The 22,726-nt window shown below is 47.7% G+C and overlaps 1 protein-coding gene across 1 annotated transcript in view; it reads right to left on the bottom strand.

Moving 5' to 3' along the window:
- LOC124042221 (DNA-directed RNA polymerase III subunit RPC1) overlaps positions 1-20,158 on the bottom strand; it is a 26,942-nt gene extending 6,784 nt beyond the window's left edge. Inside the window, exons 1-12 of the mRNA XM_046360641.1 lie at positions 19,910-20,158; positions 19,220-19,355; positions 18,073-18,210; positions 14,886-15,057; positions 14,413-14,567; positions 12,161-12,400; positions 11,245-11,407; positions 10,812-10,948; positions 9,228-9,331; positions 7,903-8,044; positions 6,501-6,641; positions 3,918-3,987 (exon numbers count right to left, since the gene is read on the bottom strand). Coding sequence (XP_046216597.1) covers positions 3,918-3,987; positions 6,501-6,641; positions 7,903-8,044; positions 9,228-9,331; positions 10,812-10,948; positions 11,245-11,407; positions 12,161-12,400; positions 14,413-14,567; positions 14,886-15,057; positions 18,073-18,210; positions 19,220-19,355; positions 19,910-19,953 — 1,642 coding nt within the window. The 5' untranslated portion in view covers positions 19,954-20,158. The remainder of the gene's footprint in view (positions 1-3,917; positions 3,988-6,500; positions 6,642-7,902; positions 8,045-9,227; positions 9,332-10,811; positions 10,949-11,244; positions 11,408-12,160; positions 12,401-14,412; positions 14,568-14,885; positions 15,058-18,072; positions 18,211-19,219; positions 19,356-19,909) is intronic.
- Positions 20,159-22,726: the final 2,568 nt, after the last annotated feature.

Genomic DNA, 22,726 nt, shown 5'->3' with positions numbered 1-22,726 from the left:
ACCTGCCGTCCCTACACTCTAACCACTAGGCTACCTGCCGTCCCTACACTCTAACCACTAGGCTACCTGCCGTCCCTACGCTCTAACCACTGGGCTACCCTGCCGTCCCTACGCTCTAACCATTAGGCTACCTGCCGTCCCTACACTCTAACCACTAGTCTACCTGCCGTCCCTACGCTCTAACCACTTGGCTACCTGCCGTCCCTACTCTCTAACCACTAGGCTACCTGCCGTCCCTACACTCTAACCACCAGGCTACCCTGCCGTCCCTACGCTCTAACCACTAGGCTACCCTGCCGTCCCTACACTCTAACCACTAGGCTACCCTGCCGTCCCTACGCTCTAACCACTAGGATACCCTGCCGTCCCTACGCTCTAACCATTAGGCTACCTGCCGTCCCTACGCTCTAACCACTAGTCTACCTGCCGTCCCTACACTCTAACCACTAGGCTACCTGCCGTCCCTACTCTCTAACCACTAGGCTACCTGCCATCCCTACACTCTAACCACTAGGCTACCTGCCATCCCTACGCTCTAACCACTAGGCTACCCTGCCGTCCCTACGCTCTAACCACTAGGCTACCTGCCGTCCCTACGCTCTAACCACTAGGCTACCTGCCGTCCCTACGCTCTAACCATTAGGCTACCTGCCGTCCCTACGCTCTAACCACTAGGCTACCTGCCGTCCCTACGCTCTAACCACTAGGCTACCTGCCGTCCCTACGCTCTAACCACTAGGCTACCTGCCGTCCCTACGCTCTAACCACTAGGCTACCCTGCCGTCCCTACGCTCTAACCACTAGGCTACCTGCCGTCCCTACGCTCTAACCACTAGGCTACCTGCCGTCCCTACGCTCTAACCACTAGTCTACCTGCCGTCCCTACGCTCTAACCACTAGTCTACCTGCCGTCCCTACGCTCTAACCACTAGGCTACCTGCCGTCCCTACACTCTAACCACTAGGCTACCTGCCGTCCCTACACTCTAACCACTAGGCTACCTGCCGTCCCTACACTCTAACCACTAGGCTACCTGCCGTCCCTACACTCTAACCACTAGGCTACCTGCCGTCCCTACACTCTAACCACTAGGCTACCTGCCGTCCCTACACTCTAACCACTAGGCTACCTGCCGTCCCTACACTCTAACCACTAGGCTACCTGCCGTCCCTACACTCTAACCACTAGGCTACCTGCCGTCCCTACACTCTAACCACTAGGCTACCTGCCGTCCCTACACTCTAACCACTAGGCTACCTGCCGTCCCTACACTCTAACCACTAGGCTACCTGCCGTCCCTACACTCTAACCACTAGGCTACCTGCCGTCCCTACACTCTAACCACTAGTCTACCTGCCGTCCCTACACTCTAACCATTAGGCTACCTGCCACCTCTACACTCTAACCATTAGGCTACCTGTCGTCCCTACACTCTAACCACTAGGCTACCTGCCGTCCCTACACTCTAACCACTAGGCTACCTGCCGTCCCTACACTCTAACCACTAGGCTACCTGCCGTCCCTACACTCTAACCACTAGGCTACCTGCCGTCCCTACACTCTAACCACTAGGCTACCTGCCGTCCCTACACTCTAACCACTAGGCTACCTGCCGTCCCTACACTCTAACCACTAGTCTACCTGCCGTCCCTACGCTCTAACCACTAGGCTACCCTGCCGTCCCTACACTCTAACCATTAGGCTACCTGCCACCTCTACACTCTAACCACTAGTCTACCTGCCGTCCCTACGCTCTAACCACTAGGCTACCCTGCCGTCCCTACACTCTAACCATTAGGCTACCTGCCACCTCTACACTCTAACCATTAGGCTACCTGTCGTCCCTACACTCTAACCACTAGGCTACCTGCCGTCCCTACACTCTAACCACTAGGCTACCCTGCCGTCCCTACACTCTAACCATTAGGCTACCTGCCACCTCTACACTCTAACCACTAGTCTACCTGCCGTCCCTACGCTCTAACCACTAGGCTACCCTGCCGTCCCTACACTCTAACCACTAGGCTACCCTGCCGTCCCTACACTCTAACCACTAGGCTACCTGCTGTCCCTACGCTCTAACCACTAGGCTACCCTGCCGTCCCTACACTCTAACCATTAGGCTACCTGCCACCTCTACACTCTAACCATTAGGCTACCTGTCGTCCCTACACTCTAACCACTAGGCTACCTGCCGTCCCTACACTCTAACCACTAGGCTACCCTGCCGTCCCTACACTCTAACCATTAGGCTACCTGCCACCTCTACACTCTAACCACTAGTCTACCTGCCGTCCCTACGCTCTAACCACTAGGCTACCCTGCCGTCCCTACACTCTAACCATTAGGCTACCTGCCACCTCTACACTCTAACCATTAGGCTACCTGCCGTCCCTACAACCTTCCGGTTACTAGTCCAACGCTCTAACCACTAGGCTACCTGCCGTCCCTACACTCTAACCACTAGGCTACCTGCCGTCCCTACACTCTAACCACTAGGCTACCTGCCGTCCCTACACTCTAACCACTAGGCTACCTGCCGTCCCTACACTCTAACCACTAGGCTACCTGCCGTCCCTACACTCTAACCACTAGGCTACCTGCCGCCTCTACACTCTAACCACTAGGCTACCTGCCGTCCCTACGCTCTAACCACTAGGCTACCTGCCGTCCCTACGCTCTAACCACTAGGCTACCTGCCGTCCCTACGCTCTAACCACTAGGCTACCTGCCGTCCCTACACTCTAACCACTAGGCTACCTGCTGTCCCTAAGCTCTAACCACTAGGCTACCTGCCGTCCCTACACTCTAACCACTAGGCTACCTGCCGTCCCTACGCTCTAACCACTAGGCTACCTGCCGTCCCTACACTCTAACCACTAGGCTACCTGCCGTCCCTACGCTCTAACCACTAGGCTACCTGCCGTCCCTACGCTCTAACCACTAGGCTACCTGCCGTCCCTACACTCTAACCACTAGGCTACCTGCCGTCCCTACGCTCTAACCACTAGGCTACCTGCCGTCCCTACACTCTAACCACTAGGCTACCTGCCGTCCCTACGCTCTAACCACTAGGCTACCTGCCGTCCCTACGCTCTAACCACTAGGCTACCTGCCGTCCCTACACTCTAACCACTAGGCTACCTGCCGTCCCTACACTCTAACCACTAGGCTACCTGCCGCCTCTACGCTCTAACCACTAGGCTACCTGCCGTCCCTACACTCTAACCACTAGGCTACCTGCCACCTCTACGCTCTAACCACTAGGCTACCTGCCGTCCCTACACTCTAACCACTAGGCTACCCGATGCTGAATGGACGGAGAGAAACAAGTGTTCTCTAGAAAGTGTGAAACTCATTCAAAGGTCATTTTAATCCCATCTCCATGTTGGGAGAACACCTCTATTAAATGTCAGAGAAGCATTACTGTCTCATGTTTCATAACAGACCATTTCAAAGCTCTGGGACTGTACTTTTCCATAAAATGTTTTTTTAAAAACAAAACAATATTTGACATAAGCTCATCTTCCTGAATTCAGTTTCAAAATGTCAAACCATAGTGGATAATAAGGTCAGTACGAAGAGCCCCGTCAAGGTGTTGACTTAACAAGAGGTAAGTGTCCCAAGCTGGATGAAAACAAGCCAAGCAGCCGTATAACGAAGAGGACATCGTTATGACGAGATGAGCTGTGACACACCTATCAAATGCAATGCAAACAGATCGGAGCGCGTCAGGGAGACATCTTCCATCATGTTGATCACATGATCACCAGGTCAAAACCTTGTTCTTTTCTCCACCTGACAACGAGCAGTTTGAGACACTCACTAATACAGATGTCAAAAGGCTCATTTGATTGGCTGTCAGGCCCTGCTGCGACAAACAATGATTGGCTCATTGCTGTAACACAACGGCTGACCTGTCAGAAAGTCTTGAATAGCAGCAATCAGAGGCTCTCCGTTCCTGGGGGTCACCAGGTTGGCTTTGGTCTGGAGGGAAAGAGACATGAGACAAGTATAGGTCAGTGTGAGAGTAGAACCACGGCTGTACAGGTTTTAGTTTAAAAACCTGGGATTTCAAAGACTGAGTGACAGGGGGTGTGTAGGGGTGTGAGGTGTGTCGGGGTGTGAGGTGTGTCGGGGTGTGAGGTGTGTAGGGGTCTGAGGTGTGTCGGGGTTGGGGTGTGAGGTGTGTGAGGTGTGTCGGGGTGTGAGGTGTGTCGGGGTGTGAGGTGTGTCGGGGTGTGAGGTGTGTCGGGGTGTGAGGTGTGTCGGGGTGTGAGGTGTGTCGGGGTGTGAGATGTGTAGGGGTGTGAGGTGTGTAGGGGTGTGAGGTGTGTAGGGGTGTGAGGTGTGTAGGGGTGTGAGGTGTGTAGGGGTGTGAGGTGTGTCGGGGTGTGAGGTGTGTCGGGGTGTGAGGTGTGTCGGGGTGTGAGGTGTGTAGGGTTGTGAGATGTCTAGGGTTGTGAGGTGTGTAGGGTTGTGAGGTGTGTAGGGTTGTGAGGTGTGTAGGGGTTGTGAGGTGTGTAGGGTTGTGAGGTGTGTAGGGGTTGTGAGGTGTGTAGGGGTTGTGAGGTGTGTAGGGGTTGTGAGGTGTGTAGGGGTTGTGAGGTGTGTGAGGTGTGTAGGGGTGTGAGGTGTGTAGGGGTGTGAGGTGTGTAGGGGTGTGAGGTGTGTAGAGGTGTGAGATGTGTAGGGGTGTGAGGTGTGTAGGGGTTGTGAGGTGTGTAGGGGTTGTGAGGTGTGTAGGGGTGTGTAGGGGTGTGTAGGGGTGTGAGGTGTGTAGGGGTGTGAGGTGTGTAGGGGTGTGAGGTGTGTAGAGGTGTGAGATGTGTAGGGGTGTGAGGTGTGTGAGGTGTGTAGGGGTGTGAGAGGTGTGTAGGGGTGTGAGGTGTGTAGGGGTGTGAGGTATGTAGGGGTGTGAGGTGTGAGGTGTGTCGGGGTTGGGGTGTGAGGTGTGTGAGTGTGAGGTGTGTCGGGGTGTGAGGTGTGTCGGGGTGTGAGGTGTGTCGGGGTGTGAGGTGTGTCGGGGTGTGGTGTGTGTCGGGGTGTGAGGTGTGTCGGGGTGTGAGGTGTGTCGGGGTGTGAGGTGTGTCGGGGTGTGAGGTGTGTCGGGGTGTGAGGTGTGTCGGGGTGTGAGGTGTGTGAGGTGTGTAGGGGTGTGAGGTGTGTAGGGGTCTGAGGTGTGAGGTGTGTAGGGGTGTGAGGTGTGTAGGGGTGTGAGGTGTGTAGGGGTGTGAGGTGTGTCGGGGTGTGAGGTGTGTCGGGGTGTGAGGTGTGTAGGGTTGTGAGATGTGTAGGGTTGTGAGGTGTGTAGGGTTGTGAGGTGTGTAGGGTTGTGAGGTGTGTAGGGGTTGTGAGGTGTGTAGGGTTGTGAGGTGTGTAGGGGTTGTGAGGTGTGTAGGGGTTGTGAGGTGTGTAGGGGTTGTGAGGTGTGTAGGGGTTGTGAGGTGTGTAGGGGTTGTGAGGTGTGTGAGGTGTGTAGGGGTGTGAGGTGTGTAGGGGTGTGAGGTGTGTAGGGGTGTGAGGTGTGTAGAGGTGTGAGATGTGTAGGGGTGTGAGGTGTGTAGGGGTTGTGAGGTGTGTAGGGGTTGTGAGGTGTGTAGGGGTGTGTAGGGGTGTGAGGTGTGTAGGGGTGTGAGGTGTGTAGGGGTGTGAGGTGTGTAGAGGTGTGAGATGTGTAGGGGTGTGAGGTGTGTGAGGTGTGTAGGGGTGTGAGGTGTGAGGTGTGTAGGGGTGTGAGGTATGTAGGGGTGTGAGGTGTGTAGGGGTGTGAGGTGTGTAGGGGTGTGAGGTGTGTAGGGGTGTGAGGTGTGTAGGGGTGTGAGGTGTGTAGGGGTGTGAGGTGTGTAGAGGTGTGAGGTGTGTAGAGGTGTGAGGTGTGTAAAGGTGTGAGGTGCGTAGAGGTGTGAGGTGCGTAGAGGTGTGAGGTGTATAGAGGTGTGAGGTGTATAGAGGTGTGAGGTGTATAGAGGTGTGAGGTGTATAGAGGTGTGTCGAGGTGTAGGGGTGTGAGGTGTATAGAGGTGTGAGGTGTATAGAGGTGTGTCGAGGTGTGAGGTGTGTTGGGGGTGTGAGGTGTGTAGGGGTGTGAGGTGTGAGGTATATAGAGGTGTGTAGAGGTGTGAGGTGTGTTGTGGGTGTGAGGTGTGAGGTGTGTAGGGGTGTGAGGTGTGTAGGGGTGTGAGGTGTATAGAGGTGTGAGGTGTATAGAGATGTGTTGAGGTGTGAGTTGTGTTGGGGGTTGAGGTGTGTAGGGGCGTGAGGTGTGTAGGGGTGTGAGGTGTATAGAGGTGTGAGGTGTATAGAGGTGTGTCGAGGTGTGAGGTGTGTAGGGGGTTGAGGTGTGTAGGGGTGTGAGGTGTGTGGGGTTGTGAGGTGTGTAGGGGTGTGGGAGATGTGTAGGGATGTGAGGTGTGAGATGTGTAGGAGTGTGAGGTGTGTGGTGTGTGAGGTGTGCTGCTGCAGGAGTCTAAAGGCGAAGCAGGGCAGGTGACACTAACCCCCATCAGCACCAGGGCTTCAGCCTTGGCCTCCTCTGTCTGGGGAAGGTGAAGGTTCATCTCATCCCCGTCAAAGTCAGCGTTGTACGGCGTGCACACACACTCGTTAAACCGGAACGTTCTGTGAGGCTTCACTTTGGCCTTTAGGACAGACAAATATGAATACAATAATGATATCTGCCTGAAATAAACAAGGCAGCTCTAAACATTAACAACTACACGACAAGGCAGCTCACAGCTACACGACAAGGCAGCTCACAGCTACACGACAAGGCAGCTCTAAAACAGTAACAACTACACGACAAGGCAGCTCACAGCTACACGACAAGGCAGCTCACAGCTACACGACAAGGCAGCTCACAGCTACACAACAAGGCAGCTCTAAAACAGTAATAGCTACACGACAAGGCAGCTCTAAAACATTAACAGCTACACGACAAGGCAGCTCTAAAACAGTAACGGCTACACGACAAGGCAGCTCTAAAACAGTAACAGCTACACAACAAGGCAGCTCACAGCTACACGACAAGGCAGCTCTAAAACAGACAACCCCAAGATACATCACATAAAATCTTCAACTTCTAACAGTGAGGTTCTCTTCCTGCCTACACGTTGACATGGAGTCAGCACGGTGATTAACCTAACAGTTTCCAGACAGAGCCGAAGTGAAGGACGGGTGAGAGAGAGAGCGAGAGAGAGAGAGAGAGAGAGAGAGAGAGAGAGAGACCGAGAGACCGAGAGACCGAGAGACCGAGAGAGACAGAGAGAGAGAGAGAGAGAGAGAGAGAGAGAGAGACCGAGAGACCGAGAGAGAGAGAGACCGAGAGAGAGACCGAGAGAGAGACCGAGAGAGAGACCGAGAGAGAGACCGAGAGAGAGACCGAGAGAGAGACCGAGAGAGAGACCGAGAGAGAGACCGAGAGAGACCGAGAGAGAGACCGAGAGAGAGAGAGACCGAGAGAGAGAGAGACCGAGAGAGAGACCGAGAGAGAGAGAGACCGAGAGAGAGAGAGACCGAGAGAGAGAGAGACCGAGAGAGGGAGAGACCGAGAGAGAGAGAGACCGAGAGAGAGAGAGACCGAGAGAGACCGAGAGACAGAGAGACCGAGAGACAGAGAGACAGAGAGAGAGAGAGACCGAGAGAGACCGAGAGAGACCGAGAGAGACCGAGAGAGACCGAGAGAGACCGAGAGAGACCGAGAGAGAGACCGAGAGAGAGACCGAGAGAGAGACCGAGAGAGAGAGAGACCGAGAGAGAGACAGAGAGAGACAGAGAGAGAGAGAGAGAGAGAGAGAGAGAGAGAGAGAGAGAGAGAGAGAGAGAGAGAGAGAGAGAGAGAGAGAGAGAGAGAGAGAGAGAGAGAGAGAGAGAGAGAGAGAGAGAGAGAGAGAGAGCACTCACAATATGAGCCATGATGCTGAGTTTGTGTAGAGAGGGCTGTCGGTTGAAGAGGACGATGTCTCCATCGATCATGTGTCTCTCCACCACGTCTCCAAACTTCAGCTCCTGGGCCATCTTCTCTCGGTTCCCGTACTTCAGAAACCTGAAGACAGACAGACAGACACACAGGGAATACTCTTGGAACATACACCTAAACATGTGGTTTCATACAAAGTTTCAGTTTAGTGGTAGGCCTATAAGCACAGTTTCAGTTTAGTGGTAGGCCTATAAGCACAGTTTCAGTTTAGTGGTAGGCCTGTAAGCACAGTTTCAGTTTAGTGGTAGGCCCGTAACCACAGTTTCAGTTTAGTGGTAGGCCCGTAACCACAGTTTCAGTTTAGTGGTAGGCCCGTAACCACAGTTTCAGTTTAGTGGTAGGCCCGTAACCACAGTTTCAGTTTAGTGGTAGGCCCGTAACCACAGTTTCAGTTTAGTGGTAGGCCCGTAACCACAGTTTCAGTTTAGTGGTAGGCCCGTAACCACAGTTTCAGTTTAGTGGTAGGCCCGTAACCACAGTTTCAGTTTAGTGGTAGGCCCGTAACCACAGTTTCAGTTTAGTGGTAGGCCTGTAACCACAGTTTCAGTTTAGTGGTAGGCCTGTAACCACAGTTTCAGAGTGTAGGGACGGCAGGGTAGCCTAGTGGTTAGAGTGTAGGGACGGCAGGGTAGCCTAGTGGTTAGAGTGTAGGGACGGCAGGTAGCCTAGTGGTTAGAGTGTAGGGACGGCAGATAGCCTAGTGGTTAGAGTGTAGGGACGGCAGGGTAGCCTAGTGGTTAGAGTGTAGGGACGGCAGGGTAGCCTAGTGGTTAGAGTGTAGGGACGGCAGGTAGCCTAGTGGTTAGAGTGTAGGGACGGCAGGGTAGCCTAGTGGTTAGAGTGTAGGGACGGCAGGGTAGACTAGTGGTTAGAGTGTAGGGATGGCAGGTAGCCTAGTGGTTAGAGTGTAGGGACGGCAAGGTAGCCTAGTGGTTAGAGCATTGGAGTAGTAACCGGAAGGTTGCAAGTTCAAATCCCCGAGCTGACAAGGTACAAATCTGTCGTTCTGCCCCTGAACAAGCAGTTTACCCACTGTTCCTAGGACGTCATTGAAAATAAGAATTTGTTCTTAACTGACTTGCCTAGTTAAATAAAAGGTAAAATTAAAATTAAATATATGCTTCTAATAACTGAATGGGTAAAACCTCACCAACGTTTTGGAACGTAGTGGCTTCTTCAACATTTTACGGGTGTGGGTCGGCTCATGCTTTTAAAACGGACTAAACATGTCCAATAGAACTGTCCTGACCTCTTCATCTGCGTGTGTCGTTGCTGGATGAAGTTGGCTCCAGGGTGGACCTCTGGACCGCTCCGCACCAGCTTCCTCAGCATCTCCAAGTTGGCCTTGTTCACCTTGGGGCACAACAAGTTAGAGGTCGCAGGTCATACAACAGGGGACAGTGAAGACACTGTGCAGGTTACTTCTCAAATGGTAAAGACAGCTGGAAAAGGCACTCAACCTGCCTTGTGATCCATCCTGATTTGTGAAGCATCTATGTAGTGCTTATAAACAATTAATGTATTCATAATAAAGGAAGTCAACGATTAAAATAATTAAATAGAGGAAACGGAATTAGTTTAAATCGTGATTCATTGCCATCGTAGAATTTGCTCCAATTTGGACTTCAACAAAATTTTCATTCAAAATCTAAATCAAATCAAATGTACGTGTACACATGGTTAGCAGATGTTAATGCGAGTGTAGCGAAATGCTTGTGCTTCTAGTTCCCGACAATGCAGTAATTACCAACAAGTAATCTAACTAACAATTCCACAACTACTACCTTATAGACACAAGTGTAAAGGGATAAAGAATATGTACATAAAGATATATGAATGAGAGCAGAACATTGAGTTACTATTAAACCCAAAATAGTCTGGATCAAAATGTTTTAAAGGCATTTTCACCATAAACAACACCAACGTCTCTGTAACAGCTAACTATTCATGATCCCAGGAGGACTAATCCTTCTTATCAATAATATTGAAGCTTAATTGATCCATGTTCTTCATCATGACCTAGTCACAAGTTGCTGCTCCTAGAACTGGGATCATTAAGTCTTTTTGACCTGAGAACTACAACAGAAATAGTAGTCACATGTTGCTCCTAGTCACATGTTGCTGCTACTAGAACTGGGATTCATTAAGTCTTTTTGACCTGAGGACTACAACAGAACCAGTAGTCACATGTTGCTGCTACTAGAACTGGGATTCATTAAGTCTTTTTGACCTGAGGACTACAACAGAACCAGTAGTCACATGGAATAGATGTCCTGTTCTGATTCAAATCATTGTGGGAAGTTAGTTGAATCAAGAGGCATTCCCAGCCATGGCGCTGTAAACAATATTATGGCTAGCTAGCTAGCTAACGTTAGCATAACTAGTTTGTTACTTCTGTACAAATGAATTATCTTTTGCTGTCATTAAAGAAATGCCTGAGAATGTGTTTACTGTAGAAGTATCTGTACGGTTTCCTTCAAAACTGTTTCTCAAAGCTGTGCGCAATTTGTAAGTCGCTCTGGATAAGAGCGTCTGCTAAATGACTTAAATGTAAATGTAAATGCACAGCGCATCACAAGAGGCAGACGGCGCTACTGAGACCGTGTGCTCACTGACAGGTACACAACATAGAGCGTATTGTGTGTTGCGCTTATAAGGGTCCCCGCTGAAACACGTGCGCTTAAAAAAGGTTCCGCGCTGGGTAAAGAAATTGAGAAGCAATTAAAAGCGTCAAATAAATTGTCAGCATTAAAAAGTGTTAACGTGGACAGCCCTAATTATTATAAAGCCTTATTAAAAGTTGTCGTGAAAGTGTGACCAATAAGAATCTTACCTTCTCTGGGTAGGTCAGGATTTTGGCTACGTGCACAGGGACAGCCACCTCATCAATCCGCAGGTTGGGGTCCGGAGAGATGACCGTTCTCCCAGAGAAATCCACTCTCTTCCCCGAGAGGTTTCCACGGAATCGCCCTGAGAGAGAGACACCGCGAACCATCAATAACCTAGTGTGTCCATAGACAGCAGTGGAGAATCATTATAGTTTGTGATTAAATGGCTCCACAATCAACTAGGATACTTTCTGTTTCTGACTCAGCTGTGTAAATAAACTACATTGTTTACGACAAAAGGCATGACATTGACATGAATTCAGTGTCAACTATCAATAAATACGATGGAGAGAGTGACCACAGAACTAGAAATCAGAATAGACAATAGGTAACTATTAAATAGTTAGAATTAAAAATCAACATTTATATGAGCGAGACCTTGTTTGCCCTTGAGTCTCTGAACGAAGCCTCTGGTCCACTTCTTAGGGGCCATGTTGAGGGGGATGCCAGAGAGCTCACTGTTGATGTAGAGAGCACATTGCAGCTGGAGGAAGTCCCAGTCCTCCATGATCATCTGGGTCTTGGCCCCTGACATACGGTGCTGTGGGACGGCATGGGAGGCGGGCAGAACAACTCATTCATCACTCAACATTCATTAGACAACAACAACAACATCAACATCAAACCAACTTATTGTCTAATGTGAATTGGAAATTATAACTTCTTTTTGTTGTCTTGTGTTATTGCTTTCATAAAAAAGGCACAGGAGGTTTTCCTGAGCTGACCAACTAGTGAGTAATAGCCTACTGGGGCCCAGAGGTTTTCCTCAGCTGACCAACTAGATGTAAATGTAATAGCCTACTGGGGCCAAGAGGTTTTCCTCAGCTGACCAACTAGTTAGTAATAGCCTACTGGGGCCCAGAGGTTTTCCTCAGCTGACCAACTAGTGAGTAATAGCCTACTGGGGCCCAGAGGTTTTCATCAGCTGACCAACTAGATGTAAATGTAATAGCCTACTGGGGCCAAGAGGTTTTCATCAGCTGACCAACTAGATGTAAATGTAATAGCCTACTGGGGCCCAGAGGTTTTCCTCAGCTGACCAACTAGATGTAAATGTAATAGCCTACTGGGGCCAAGAGGTTTTCCTCAGCTGACCAACTAGTTAGTAATAGCCTACCGGGGCCCCAGAGGTTTTCCTGGTCAGTTCATGGAAAAACTCCCAAGCCGATTAATAAAACAATTAATCACAAATTCATTGACACTTCCTGCTACTCTCCCAATCCCATGACGCCCACCTTCTCTATGACATCATACATTTTTAAAAATATATTTGATGTAAATGTAATGTACCCACCTTCTTGATGACATCATTGAGGAAGATGATCTCTGTGAGCTTCATGGTGAGGTCATCCTCATTAGTACCCGACTTGAGGTCTGAGATGACAGAGGGGCGGATGCAGAGCGGAGGTACCAGCAGGCGGGTGAGGATGAGGTCTGCAGGCTTACCTGCCTCAGGGTTCATCAGGAGCAGGGGAATGTCCTCCGCTGGTATCCTCCTGAAGAGGTTCAGCACCACTAGAGGACTCAGGTTCTCCTGGAAACCACAGGACATGAAGGTCAATCAGCATTTACAACCATAAGGGCCAGTTTCCCAGATTCAGACAGACACATTTTGAAGAGGTTCAACACCACTAGAGGACTCAGGTTCTCCTGGAAACCACAGGACATGAAGGTCAATCAGCATTTACAACCATAAGGGCCAGTTTCCCAGATTCAGACAGACAAAATATGTAGAGGACTCAGGTTCTCCATCGGGGTGAAAGACATGATCGGTCAGCATTTAAAACCAGTGTGACCCAGTTGGTAAGGAGAGTGTGACTCTAGTAATACCAGGTTCTGTTTGTTCAATTCCGACAAGCATCCCATATACTAATCCTGTCTGAACTCTGTTACTGTAAGTCACTGCTAAGTGAAAAACATACAAAACAAACCATTATCCTCATATGACCTCTACAAAGTAGACATGTAAACTGTTAAAAGTTGCCTTCAAAAAGTGACTCACCTGAGCCCTGTTAAGCAAGCCCTGGTTGCCTTCAACGTGACTCACCTGAGCCCTGTTAAGCAAGCCCTAGTTGCCTTCAACGTGACTCACCTGAGCCCTGTTAAGCAAGCCCTGGTTGCCTTCAACATGACTCACCTGAGCCCTGTTAAGCAAGCCCTGGTTGCCTTCAACGTGACTCACCTGAGCCCTGTTAAGCAAGCCCTAGTTGCCTTCAACGTGACTCACCTGAGCCCTGTTAAGCAAGCCCTAGTTGCCTTCAACGTGACTCACCTGAGCCCTGTTAAGCAAGCCCTGGTTGCCTTCAACGTGACTCACCTGAGCCCTGTTAAGCAAGCCCTGGTTGTCTTCAACGTGACTCACCTGAGCCCTGTTAAGCAAACCCTAGTTGCCTTCAACGTGACTCACCTGAGCCCTGTTAAGCAAGCCCTAGTTGCCTTCAACGTGACTCACCTGAGCCCTGTTAAGCAAGCCCTAGTTGCCTTCAACATGACTCACCTGAGCCCTGTTAAGCAAACCCTAGTTGCCTTCAACGTGACTCACCTGAGCCCTGTTAAGCAAGCCCTGGTTGTCTTCAACGTGACTCACCTGAGCCCTGTTAAGCAAGCCCTAGTTGCCTTCAACGTGACTCACCTGAGCCCTGTTAAGCAAACCCTAGTTGCCTTCAACGTGACTCACCTGAGCCCTGTTAAGCAAGCCCTAGTTGTCTTCAACGTGACTCACCTGAGCCCTGTTAAGCAAGCCCTAGTTGCCTTCAACGTGACTCACCTGAGCCCTGTTAAGCAAGCCCTAGTTGCCTTCAACGACTCACCTGAGCCCTGACTCACCTGAGCCCTGTTAAGCAAGCCCTGGTTGCCTTCAACGTGACTCACCTGAGCCCTGTTAAGCAAGCCCTAGTTGCCTTCAACGTGACTCACCTGAGCCCTGTTAAGCAAGCCCTAGTTGCCTTCAACGTGACTCACCTGAGCCCTGTTAAGCAAACCCTAGTTGCCTTCAACGTGACTCACCTGAGCCCTGTTAAGCAAGCCCTGGTTGCCTTCAACGTGACTCACCTGAGCCCTGTTAAGCAAGCCCTAGTTGCCTTCAACGTGACTCACCTGAGCCCTGTTAAGCAAGCCCTGGTTGCCTTCAACGTGACTCACCTGAGCCCTGTTAAGCAAGCCCTGGTTGCCTTCAACGTGACTCACCTGAGCCCTGTTAAGCAAGCCCTAGTTGCCTTCAACGTGACTCACCTGAGCCCTGTTAAGCAAACCCTAGTTGCCTTCAACGTGACTCACCTGAGCCCTGTTAAGCAAGCCCTGGTTGCCTTCAACGTGACTCACCTGAGCCCTGTTAAGCAAGCCCTAGTTGCCTTCAACGTGACTCACCTGAGCCCTGTTAAGCAAGCCCTGGTTGCCTTCAACGTGACTCACCTGAGCCCTGTTAAGCAAGCCCTGGTTGCCTTCAACGTGACTCACCTGAGCCCTGTTAAGCAAGCCCTGGTTGCCTTCAACGTGACTCACCTGAGCCCTGTTAAGCAAGCCCTGGTTGCCTTCAACGTGACTCACCTGAGCCCTGTTAAGCAAGCCCTCCACTTCTTTGTTGTGTTCTATTGCGATATCGAATGAGTTGAGAAAGTCTGATACTACAGTGTCCACCACTTTCTTGGTTGTCTTGTATTTCTCGTGGAGGATCTTCAGCAAGCCACACTTCTTCACTGGTCCTGTTAAATGGCAAGAACAAAGACATTATCAGTCACACCAACTCAGTTGGTAGAGCATGGCGCTTGTAACGCCAGGGTAGTGGGTTCGATTCCGGGACCACCCATACGTAGAATGTATGCACACATGACTGTAAGTCGCTTTGGATAAAAGCGTCTGCTAAATGGCATATATTTATATATTATTAACCACCACTTGGGCTTTGCTTTCAACTCAACTAAATCCAACTCAATTCAAATATAACTTAATATGTATTTTGGCCTCAAATGTCAAAGTTGAACCGTAAACAGTCAAAGACTAAGCTATTGTTGATACCCTACCATTTAACGTGGAGCAATTGAGACACAATGTCCTTTTGCGGCATTTGTCGGATATCTTCTTCTTCATTCCTCGTTTCTGTAGGTACGCTAGTCCAGGCCTCTTCAACACATCCATGAACTGCAGTTTCTCCTCTTTGGTCAGCATGATGTGAGAACACGTCTTACAGATCATCTGGATGGAACAATTTGAACAACAATCACATGATGTCATAATGGGCCAATTTGAACAACAATCACATGATGTCATAATGGGCCAATTTGAACAACAATAACATGATGTCATAATGGGCCAATTTGAACAACAATAACATGATGTCGTAATGGGCCAATTTGAACAACAATCACATGATGTCATAATGGGCCAATTTGAACAACAATCACATGATGTCGTAATGGGCCAATTTGAACAACAATCACATGATGTCATAATGGGCCAATTTGAACAACAATCACATGATGTCATAATGGGCCAATTTGAACAACAATCACATGATGTCATAATGGGCCAATTTGAACAACAATCACATGATGTCACAATGGGCCAATTTGAACAACAATAACATGATGTCACAATGGGCCAATTTGAACAACAATAACATGATGTCACAATGGGCCAATTTGAACAACAATCACATGATGTCATAATGGGCCAATTTGAACAACAATCACATGATGTCGTAATGGGCCAATTTGAACAACAATCACATGATGTCATAATGTGACCATTTGAACAACAATCACATGATGTCATAATGGGCCAATTTGAACAACAATAACATGATGTCGTAATGGGCCAATTTGAACAACAATCACATGATGTCATAATGGGCCAATTTGAACAACAATCCATGTCATAATGGGCCAATTTGAACAACAATAACATAGTTATAACGGAACAACAATCTCATGATGTCATAATGGGCCAATTTGAACAACAAGCCCTAGTTGTTTACAATATGCATACTGCCTTGCTCCACACTCTCATGCTCCGAAGACGTTCTCTTGAGTACGAGAGAGTGTGGAGAACATATAAAACATTACATTTGAGAAGCACTCCCCCTACTGTATTACCTTGTTGATTTGCACACACTGTACATAGATTTTTCTATTTTTATTTTCTATTGTGTTATTGACTGTACATTTGTTTATGTGTAACTCTGTGTTGTTGTTTTTGTCGCAATGCTTTGCTTTTATCTTGGCCAGGACCCAGTTGTAAATGAGAACTTGTTCTCAACTGGCCTACCTGGTTAAATACAGGTGACATAAATTAAAAATTAATACAAATGTTAAAATGGGGCCAGCTTGAACAACCACATGATGTTTTAATGTGGCCAGCTTGAACAACAATCACATGGTGTTCTAACGGGCCAGCTTGAGCAACCACATGTTTTAATGGGCCAGCTTGAATAACAATCACATGGTGTTCTAACGGGCCAGCTTGAGCAACCACATGTTTTAATGTGGCCAGCTTGAACAACAATCACATGGTGTTCTAACGGGCCAGCTTGAGCAACCACATGTTTTAATGTGGCCAGCTTGAACAACAATCACATGGTGTTCTAACGGGCCAGCTTGAGCAACCACATGTTTTAATGGGCCAGCTTGAATAACAATCACATGGTGTTCTAACGGGCCAGCTTGAACAACAATCACATGATGTTTTAATGGGCCAGCTTGAATAACAATCACATGGTGTTCTAACGGGCCAGCTTGAACAACCACATGATGTTCTAACGGCCAGCTTGAACAACAACCACATGATGTTCTAACGGGCCAGCTTGAACAACCACATGATGTTCTAATGGGGCCAGCTTGAATAACAATCACATGGTGTTCTAATGGGCCAGCTTGAACAACAATCACATGATGTTCTAATGGGCCAGCTTGAACAACAATCACATGATGTTCTAATGGGGCCAGCTTGAACAACAATCACATGATGTTCTAATGGGGCCAGCTTGAATAACAATCACATGGTGTTCTAATGGGCCAGCTTGAACAACAATCACATGATGTTATAATGGGCCAGCTTGAATAACAATCACATGGTGTTCTAATGGGCCAGCTTGAACAACAATCACATGATGTTATAATGGGCCAGCTTGAACAACAACCACATGACGTTCTAAAGGGCTAGCTTGAACAACCACATGATGTTCTAATGGGCCAGCTTGAACAACAATCACATGATGTTCTAATGGGGCCAGCTTGAATAACAACCACATGATGTTCTAATGGGGCCAGCTTGAACAACAATCACATGATGTTCTAATGGGCCAGCTTGAACAACAACCACATGATGTTCTAAAGGGCTAGCTTGAACAACCACATGATGTTCTAACGGGCCAGCTTGAACAACCACATGATGTTCTAACGGGCCAGCTTGAACAACCACATGATGTTTTAATGGGGCCAGCTTGAATAACAATCACATGGTGTTCTAATGGGCCAGCTTGAAAACCAATCACATGGTGTTCTAATGGGCCAGCTTGAAAACCAATCACATGGTGTTATAATGGGCCAGCTTGAACAACAATCACATAGTAAAAGAGTCAAAGAAGTAACTCTGATAATTGAATCAGGATGATCAAGGTTGTGATGTAGGCTCCTCAGTGAGCAGTACAGTAATGTCATATTTAGTTTGCTACCTTGTAGAGAGAGAGACGATAAATATATACAAATAACTGCCAAAATAAAGGAAACATCAACATAAAGTGGGCGTTGGGCGACAACGAGCCGCCAGAACAGCTTTCCCCTTGGCGTAGATTCTACAAGTGTCTGGAACTCTATTAGAGGGATGCGACACCCTTCTACGAGAAATTCCATCATTTGGTGTTTTGTTGATGGTGGAGGAAAACGCTGTCCCAGGTGCCGATCCAGAATCTCCCAGAAGTGTTCAAGTGTGTTGAGATCTGGTGACTGAGACACACCCTTTAAACCCTCTGTGTTCCTTTGATCCCCCTCTTTCAAAGTCACTGAGATCTCTTCTTCTAGCCATGGTAGCCAAAATAATGGGCAGCTGAGCATTCTTATACATGACCCTAAGCATGATGGGATGGTAATTGCTTCATTAACTCAGGATACCACACCTGTGTTGGAAGCACCTGTTTTCTATACATCCTACTTGTAGCCCTCATTTACTCAAGTGTTTCCTTTATTTTGGCAGTTACGGTTATAGTGAACTTGCCTGTAGGATTCCAATGGTGGCTTTGAAATAGCCCACATGAAAACAGGGCATCTCCAGGTCCAGATACCCATAGTGTCCCAGACAGTCAGCCAGGTTCTTCCCACACGTCTCACAAGGACGATCCTTCTCACTGGTGCCCTGGAATATAACATGACAGTTGGGTCACAACCACCAATAGAGGAGGCCAAGAGTTTGCAAAGCTGTCATCAAGGGCAAAGGGTGGCTACTTTGAAGAACTTCAAAAATCAAAAAAAATATATTGATTTGTTTAACACTGTTTTGGTTACTACATGATTCCGTATGTGTTATTTCATAGTTGATGTCTTCACTACTGTTCTACAATGTAGAAAATAGTAAAAAATAAAGAAAAACCGTTGAATGAGTAGGTGTTCTAAAACTTTTGACCAGTAGTGTGCCATGTGATGGTCCAGTACTCAATAGGGTGGTGTATGTATGATGTATGTATGTATGTATGTATGTATGTATGTATGTATGTATGTATGTATGTATGTATGTATGTATGTATGTATGTATGTATGTATGTATGTATGTGTGTGTGTGTGTGTGTGTGTGTGTGTATGTATGTATGTATGTATGTATGTATGTATGTATGTATGTATGTATGTATGTATGTATGTATGTATGTATGTATGTATGTGTGCTTGTGTATGTGTATGTATGTATGTATGTGTGTATGTGTATGTATGTATGTGTGTGTACGTGTGTGTGTGTACGTGTGTGTGTGTACGTGTGTGTGTGTACGTGTGTGTACGTGTGTGTGTGTGTGTGTACGTGTGTGTGTGTGTGTGTGTGTGTGTGTGTGTGTGTGTGTGTGTGTGTGTGTGTATGTGTATGTATGTATGTATGTATGTATGTATGTATGTATGTATGTATGTATGTATGTATGTATGTATGTATGTATGTATGTATGTATGTATGTATGTATGTGTGTGTGTGTATGAGTGTGTGTATGAGTGTGTGTATATGTGTGTATGTGTGTATGAGTGCATGTGTGTATGTATGTATGTATGTATGTATGTATGTATGTATGTATGTATGTATGTATGTATGTATGTATGTATGTATGTATGTATGCATGTATGTATGTGTGTATGTGTATGTATGTGTGTATGTGTGTCGGCCCTACCATGCGATGATCCAGTACTCCGTACGGTAGAGGAGTATGGCTGGTGTCCTGGCTGTACAGGTTCTTACTGACCACTTGGATATGAGCCTGCTGTCTCATCTGTTCAGCCGACTTCATCCCAAAACAGATGTGGCTTCTGTTGACATAAACGGAATAGATCGCAAACTCAGCATAGGGGTTAAATTAAACACTGGCTACTAAGTCAACTAGCAAATAGGTCCTACCCAAGCAAGACCTGCCAATGACAACAAGCTATAGTTTAGGGGTCAATTGAGAGTCTATTGGTAATGCATGGTCAGCATTGCCTTGCTGGATGTCTACTTGAGGCTCCTTGGTAGTTGGTTGGAATGCAGATTTCCTGCTACACGTCATGCTTTACCATGTTCTCAGCCAGAGTGGCCAGTGGTCATGGCAACACGGGATCGATATCCACCTTAGCCAGGTGGAGGAGATGTGGTGTGATTGTTTGTTTAGCTAGCTAGCTAGCTAGCTAGCTTTCTAAAAACGTGTTTCCGGCGTTGCTGACCCTGTTCAAATCAATGATGCAATTGCAAAAAGCTATCTAAGCAAGCTCATGTGACAAATTGCAAACTGCTTTAGGCAAATATTTACGAATAATACTCATAACTAGAGGGCTGGGGGAAATATTAACTGCTAATGGCTAGCATCTAGCTAACTGGACATACTTACATTTTTTTGGCCACATCAGTCTCTCTAAACTGCTCTTTCACCATCGTGACTTCTGTTTGCCCCCGCCAAACCTCCGGCAGAAATACAGATCTAGGACATAAAACTGTTATTTTCTACACTGTTGGTTCACACTAAACTTGATATACAGTCATCACACTGTCACTTGTCGTTCCCAAATCCCATGTTGAAGCTAGAAATGCAGCCACGGCAATGTGAAACAGCGTGAACCATGAATTCATATGACAACGACATGCACACATCCGGTTTCAAGAGCGCCCCATGAACGAGAGAGAGGTTATCCATCAGCAACTGCCCTCCAGTGGGCCAAAACAATATTACATAAACATCGAGGAAACGAGTGCAGAAAAACATTTCCACTAGATGTCAGTCGTAGCTACATGGATTAATAACGGATAGGCAACTTCATGTTCCTTGTAGAATAGACCAAATCTATGGACATTTTTAACCTCCTCTAGTAGGGGACCCATGGGAGTTGTAGTTTTAAGTGGGGAAAAAAACGCAATACAGTATACAATAATATAAGCAATTTAGCAAACACTTTTATCCAAACCACTTAGTCCTATGTGGCTCAGACTGTAGAGCATTGCACTTGCAACACCAAAAGTCACGTATTGATTACACGTTGGATGGTGTATCAATACACCTAGTCACTACAAATATACATATTTTAAAATTAACTATGCAAGTCAGTTTAGAACAAATTCTTATTTACAACGACAGCATACCCCAGCCAAACCTATACGACGCTGGGCCAATTGTGCACTGCTCTATGGGACTCCCAATCACAGCCAGATGTGATACAGCCTGGATTTGAACCATGCTCACTGAGATGCGGTGCCTTAGACCGAGAAACCTTCCTAACTCAGTTGCTGGAGAGGAAGGAAACCGCTCAGGGATTTCACAATGCGCCCAATGGTAACTTTAAAACAGTTACAGAGTTTAATGGCTGTGGTAGGAGAAAACTGAGGATGGATCAACAACATTGTTACTCCACAATACTAACTTCATTGACAGAGTGAAAAGAAGGCAGCCTGTATAGAATAAACATTTTCCAAAACATGCATCCTGTTTGCAACAAGGCACTAAAGTAATACTGCAGCAAAAGTTGGCAAAGCAATTCACTTTTTGTCCTGAATACAAAAAAATTATGTTTGGTGCAAATCCAATACAACTCATTACTGAGTACCACTCTCCGTACTTTCAAACATGGTGGTGCCTGCATCATGTTATGGGTATGCTTTAATCGTTAAGGACTGGGGAGTTTTTCAGGATATAACATAGAGTACATGAATGGAGCTAAGCACTTACCAAGAAGACAGTGAATGTTCCTGAGTTACAGTTTTGGCTCAGATCTGCTTGAAAATCTATGGCAAGACTTGAAAATGGTTTTCTAGAAATGATCAACAGCCAATTTAACAGAGCTTGAAGAATTCAGAAAAGACTCACGGCCAAATGTGGCACTGCCAATTGTCATTCTAACATGTATTGACTCAGGGGTGTGAATACTTATGTAAGTTAAATATTCCTGTATTTTCTTTTCGATAAATGAGCAAATATTTCTAAAAAAACCACGTTTTCACATTGTCATTATGGGATATTGTTTGTAGATGGTTGGCAAAAAGAAATATTCAGGCTGTAATAAGTCAAAATGTGTAATAAGTCAAGGGGTATGAATACTTTCTGAAGGCACGCATTAAGTAACCACACCCATTATTCAATTTGTAATGTAACAGAACATAGCATACGTAACGGAGGGACACAAATTTACATTCCATATCTTACGCTTGCGCTGGAGGCGGGGGTGGGGGGGTGGGGGGGTTATACAAGTTGGAATACTGTCATTGTTCATATTTGAGGTATTTTGGCTGGGCCTTGGGAGGATCAGACAGTCACTGTTGATCCAATACATTCTAAAGGTGCTGTAAACGACTGGGTCCGTGCTCGCCCAGCGGTTCTATCAGCACAGACAGGTGTTTGGCTGGGCCTTGGGAGGTAAACGACTGGGTCCGTGCTCGCCCAGCGGTTCTATCAGCACAGACAGGTGTTTGGCTGGGCCTTGGGAGGATCAGATAGTAACTCTTAATCCAATACATTCTAGAGGTGCTGTAAACGACTGGGTCCGTGCTCGCCCAGCGGATCTATCAGCACAGACAGGTGTTTGGCTGGGCCTTGGGAGGTAAATGACTGGGTCCGTGCTCGCCCAGCGGTTCTATCAGCACAGACAGGTGTTTGGCTGGTCCTTGGGCTGGTCCTTGGAGGGTAAACGACTGGGTCCGTGCTCGCCCAGCGGTTCTATCAGCACAGACAGGTGTTTGGCTGGGGAGGATCAGATAGTAACTCTTAATCCTTGGGAGGGATCTAAGCACAGACAGGTGTTTGGCTGGGCCTTGGGACTGGGTCCGTGCTCGCCCAGCCTATCAGCGGTTCTATCAGCACAGACAGGTGTTTGGCTGGGCCTTGGGAGGTAAACGACTGGGTCCGTGCTCGCCCAGCGGTTCTATCAGCACAGACAGGTGTTTGGCTGGGCCTTGGGAGGTAAACGACTGGGTCCGTGCTCGCCCAGCGGTTCTATCAGCACAGACAGGTGTTTGGCTGGGCCTTGGGAGGTAAACGACTGGGTCCGTGCTCGCCCAGCGGTTCTATCAGCACAGACAGGTGTTTGGCTGAGGCAACCTAGCGCCTTGGCTCACGTCAGCATTGTTCCAGTATTTCTGTAAGCGCTCTCCAATTCTGGTGTACAGTGGGATCCTCTTACTGCTCAGACCTAATGAGAGAGAATCACAGAACTGGTGAAGC

Source organism: Oncorhynchus gorbuscha, linkage group LG08 (genome assembly GCF_021184085.1).
Source record: "Oncorhynchus gorbuscha isolate QuinsamMale2020 ecotype Even-year linkage group LG08, OgorEven_v1.0, whole genome shotgun sequence".
NCBI classification, from domain to species: Eukaryota; Metazoa; Chordata; class Actinopteri; order Salmoniformes; family Salmonidae; genus Oncorhynchus; species Oncorhynchus gorbuscha.
This window is presented reverse-complemented; position numbering and strand designations above follow the sequence as displayed.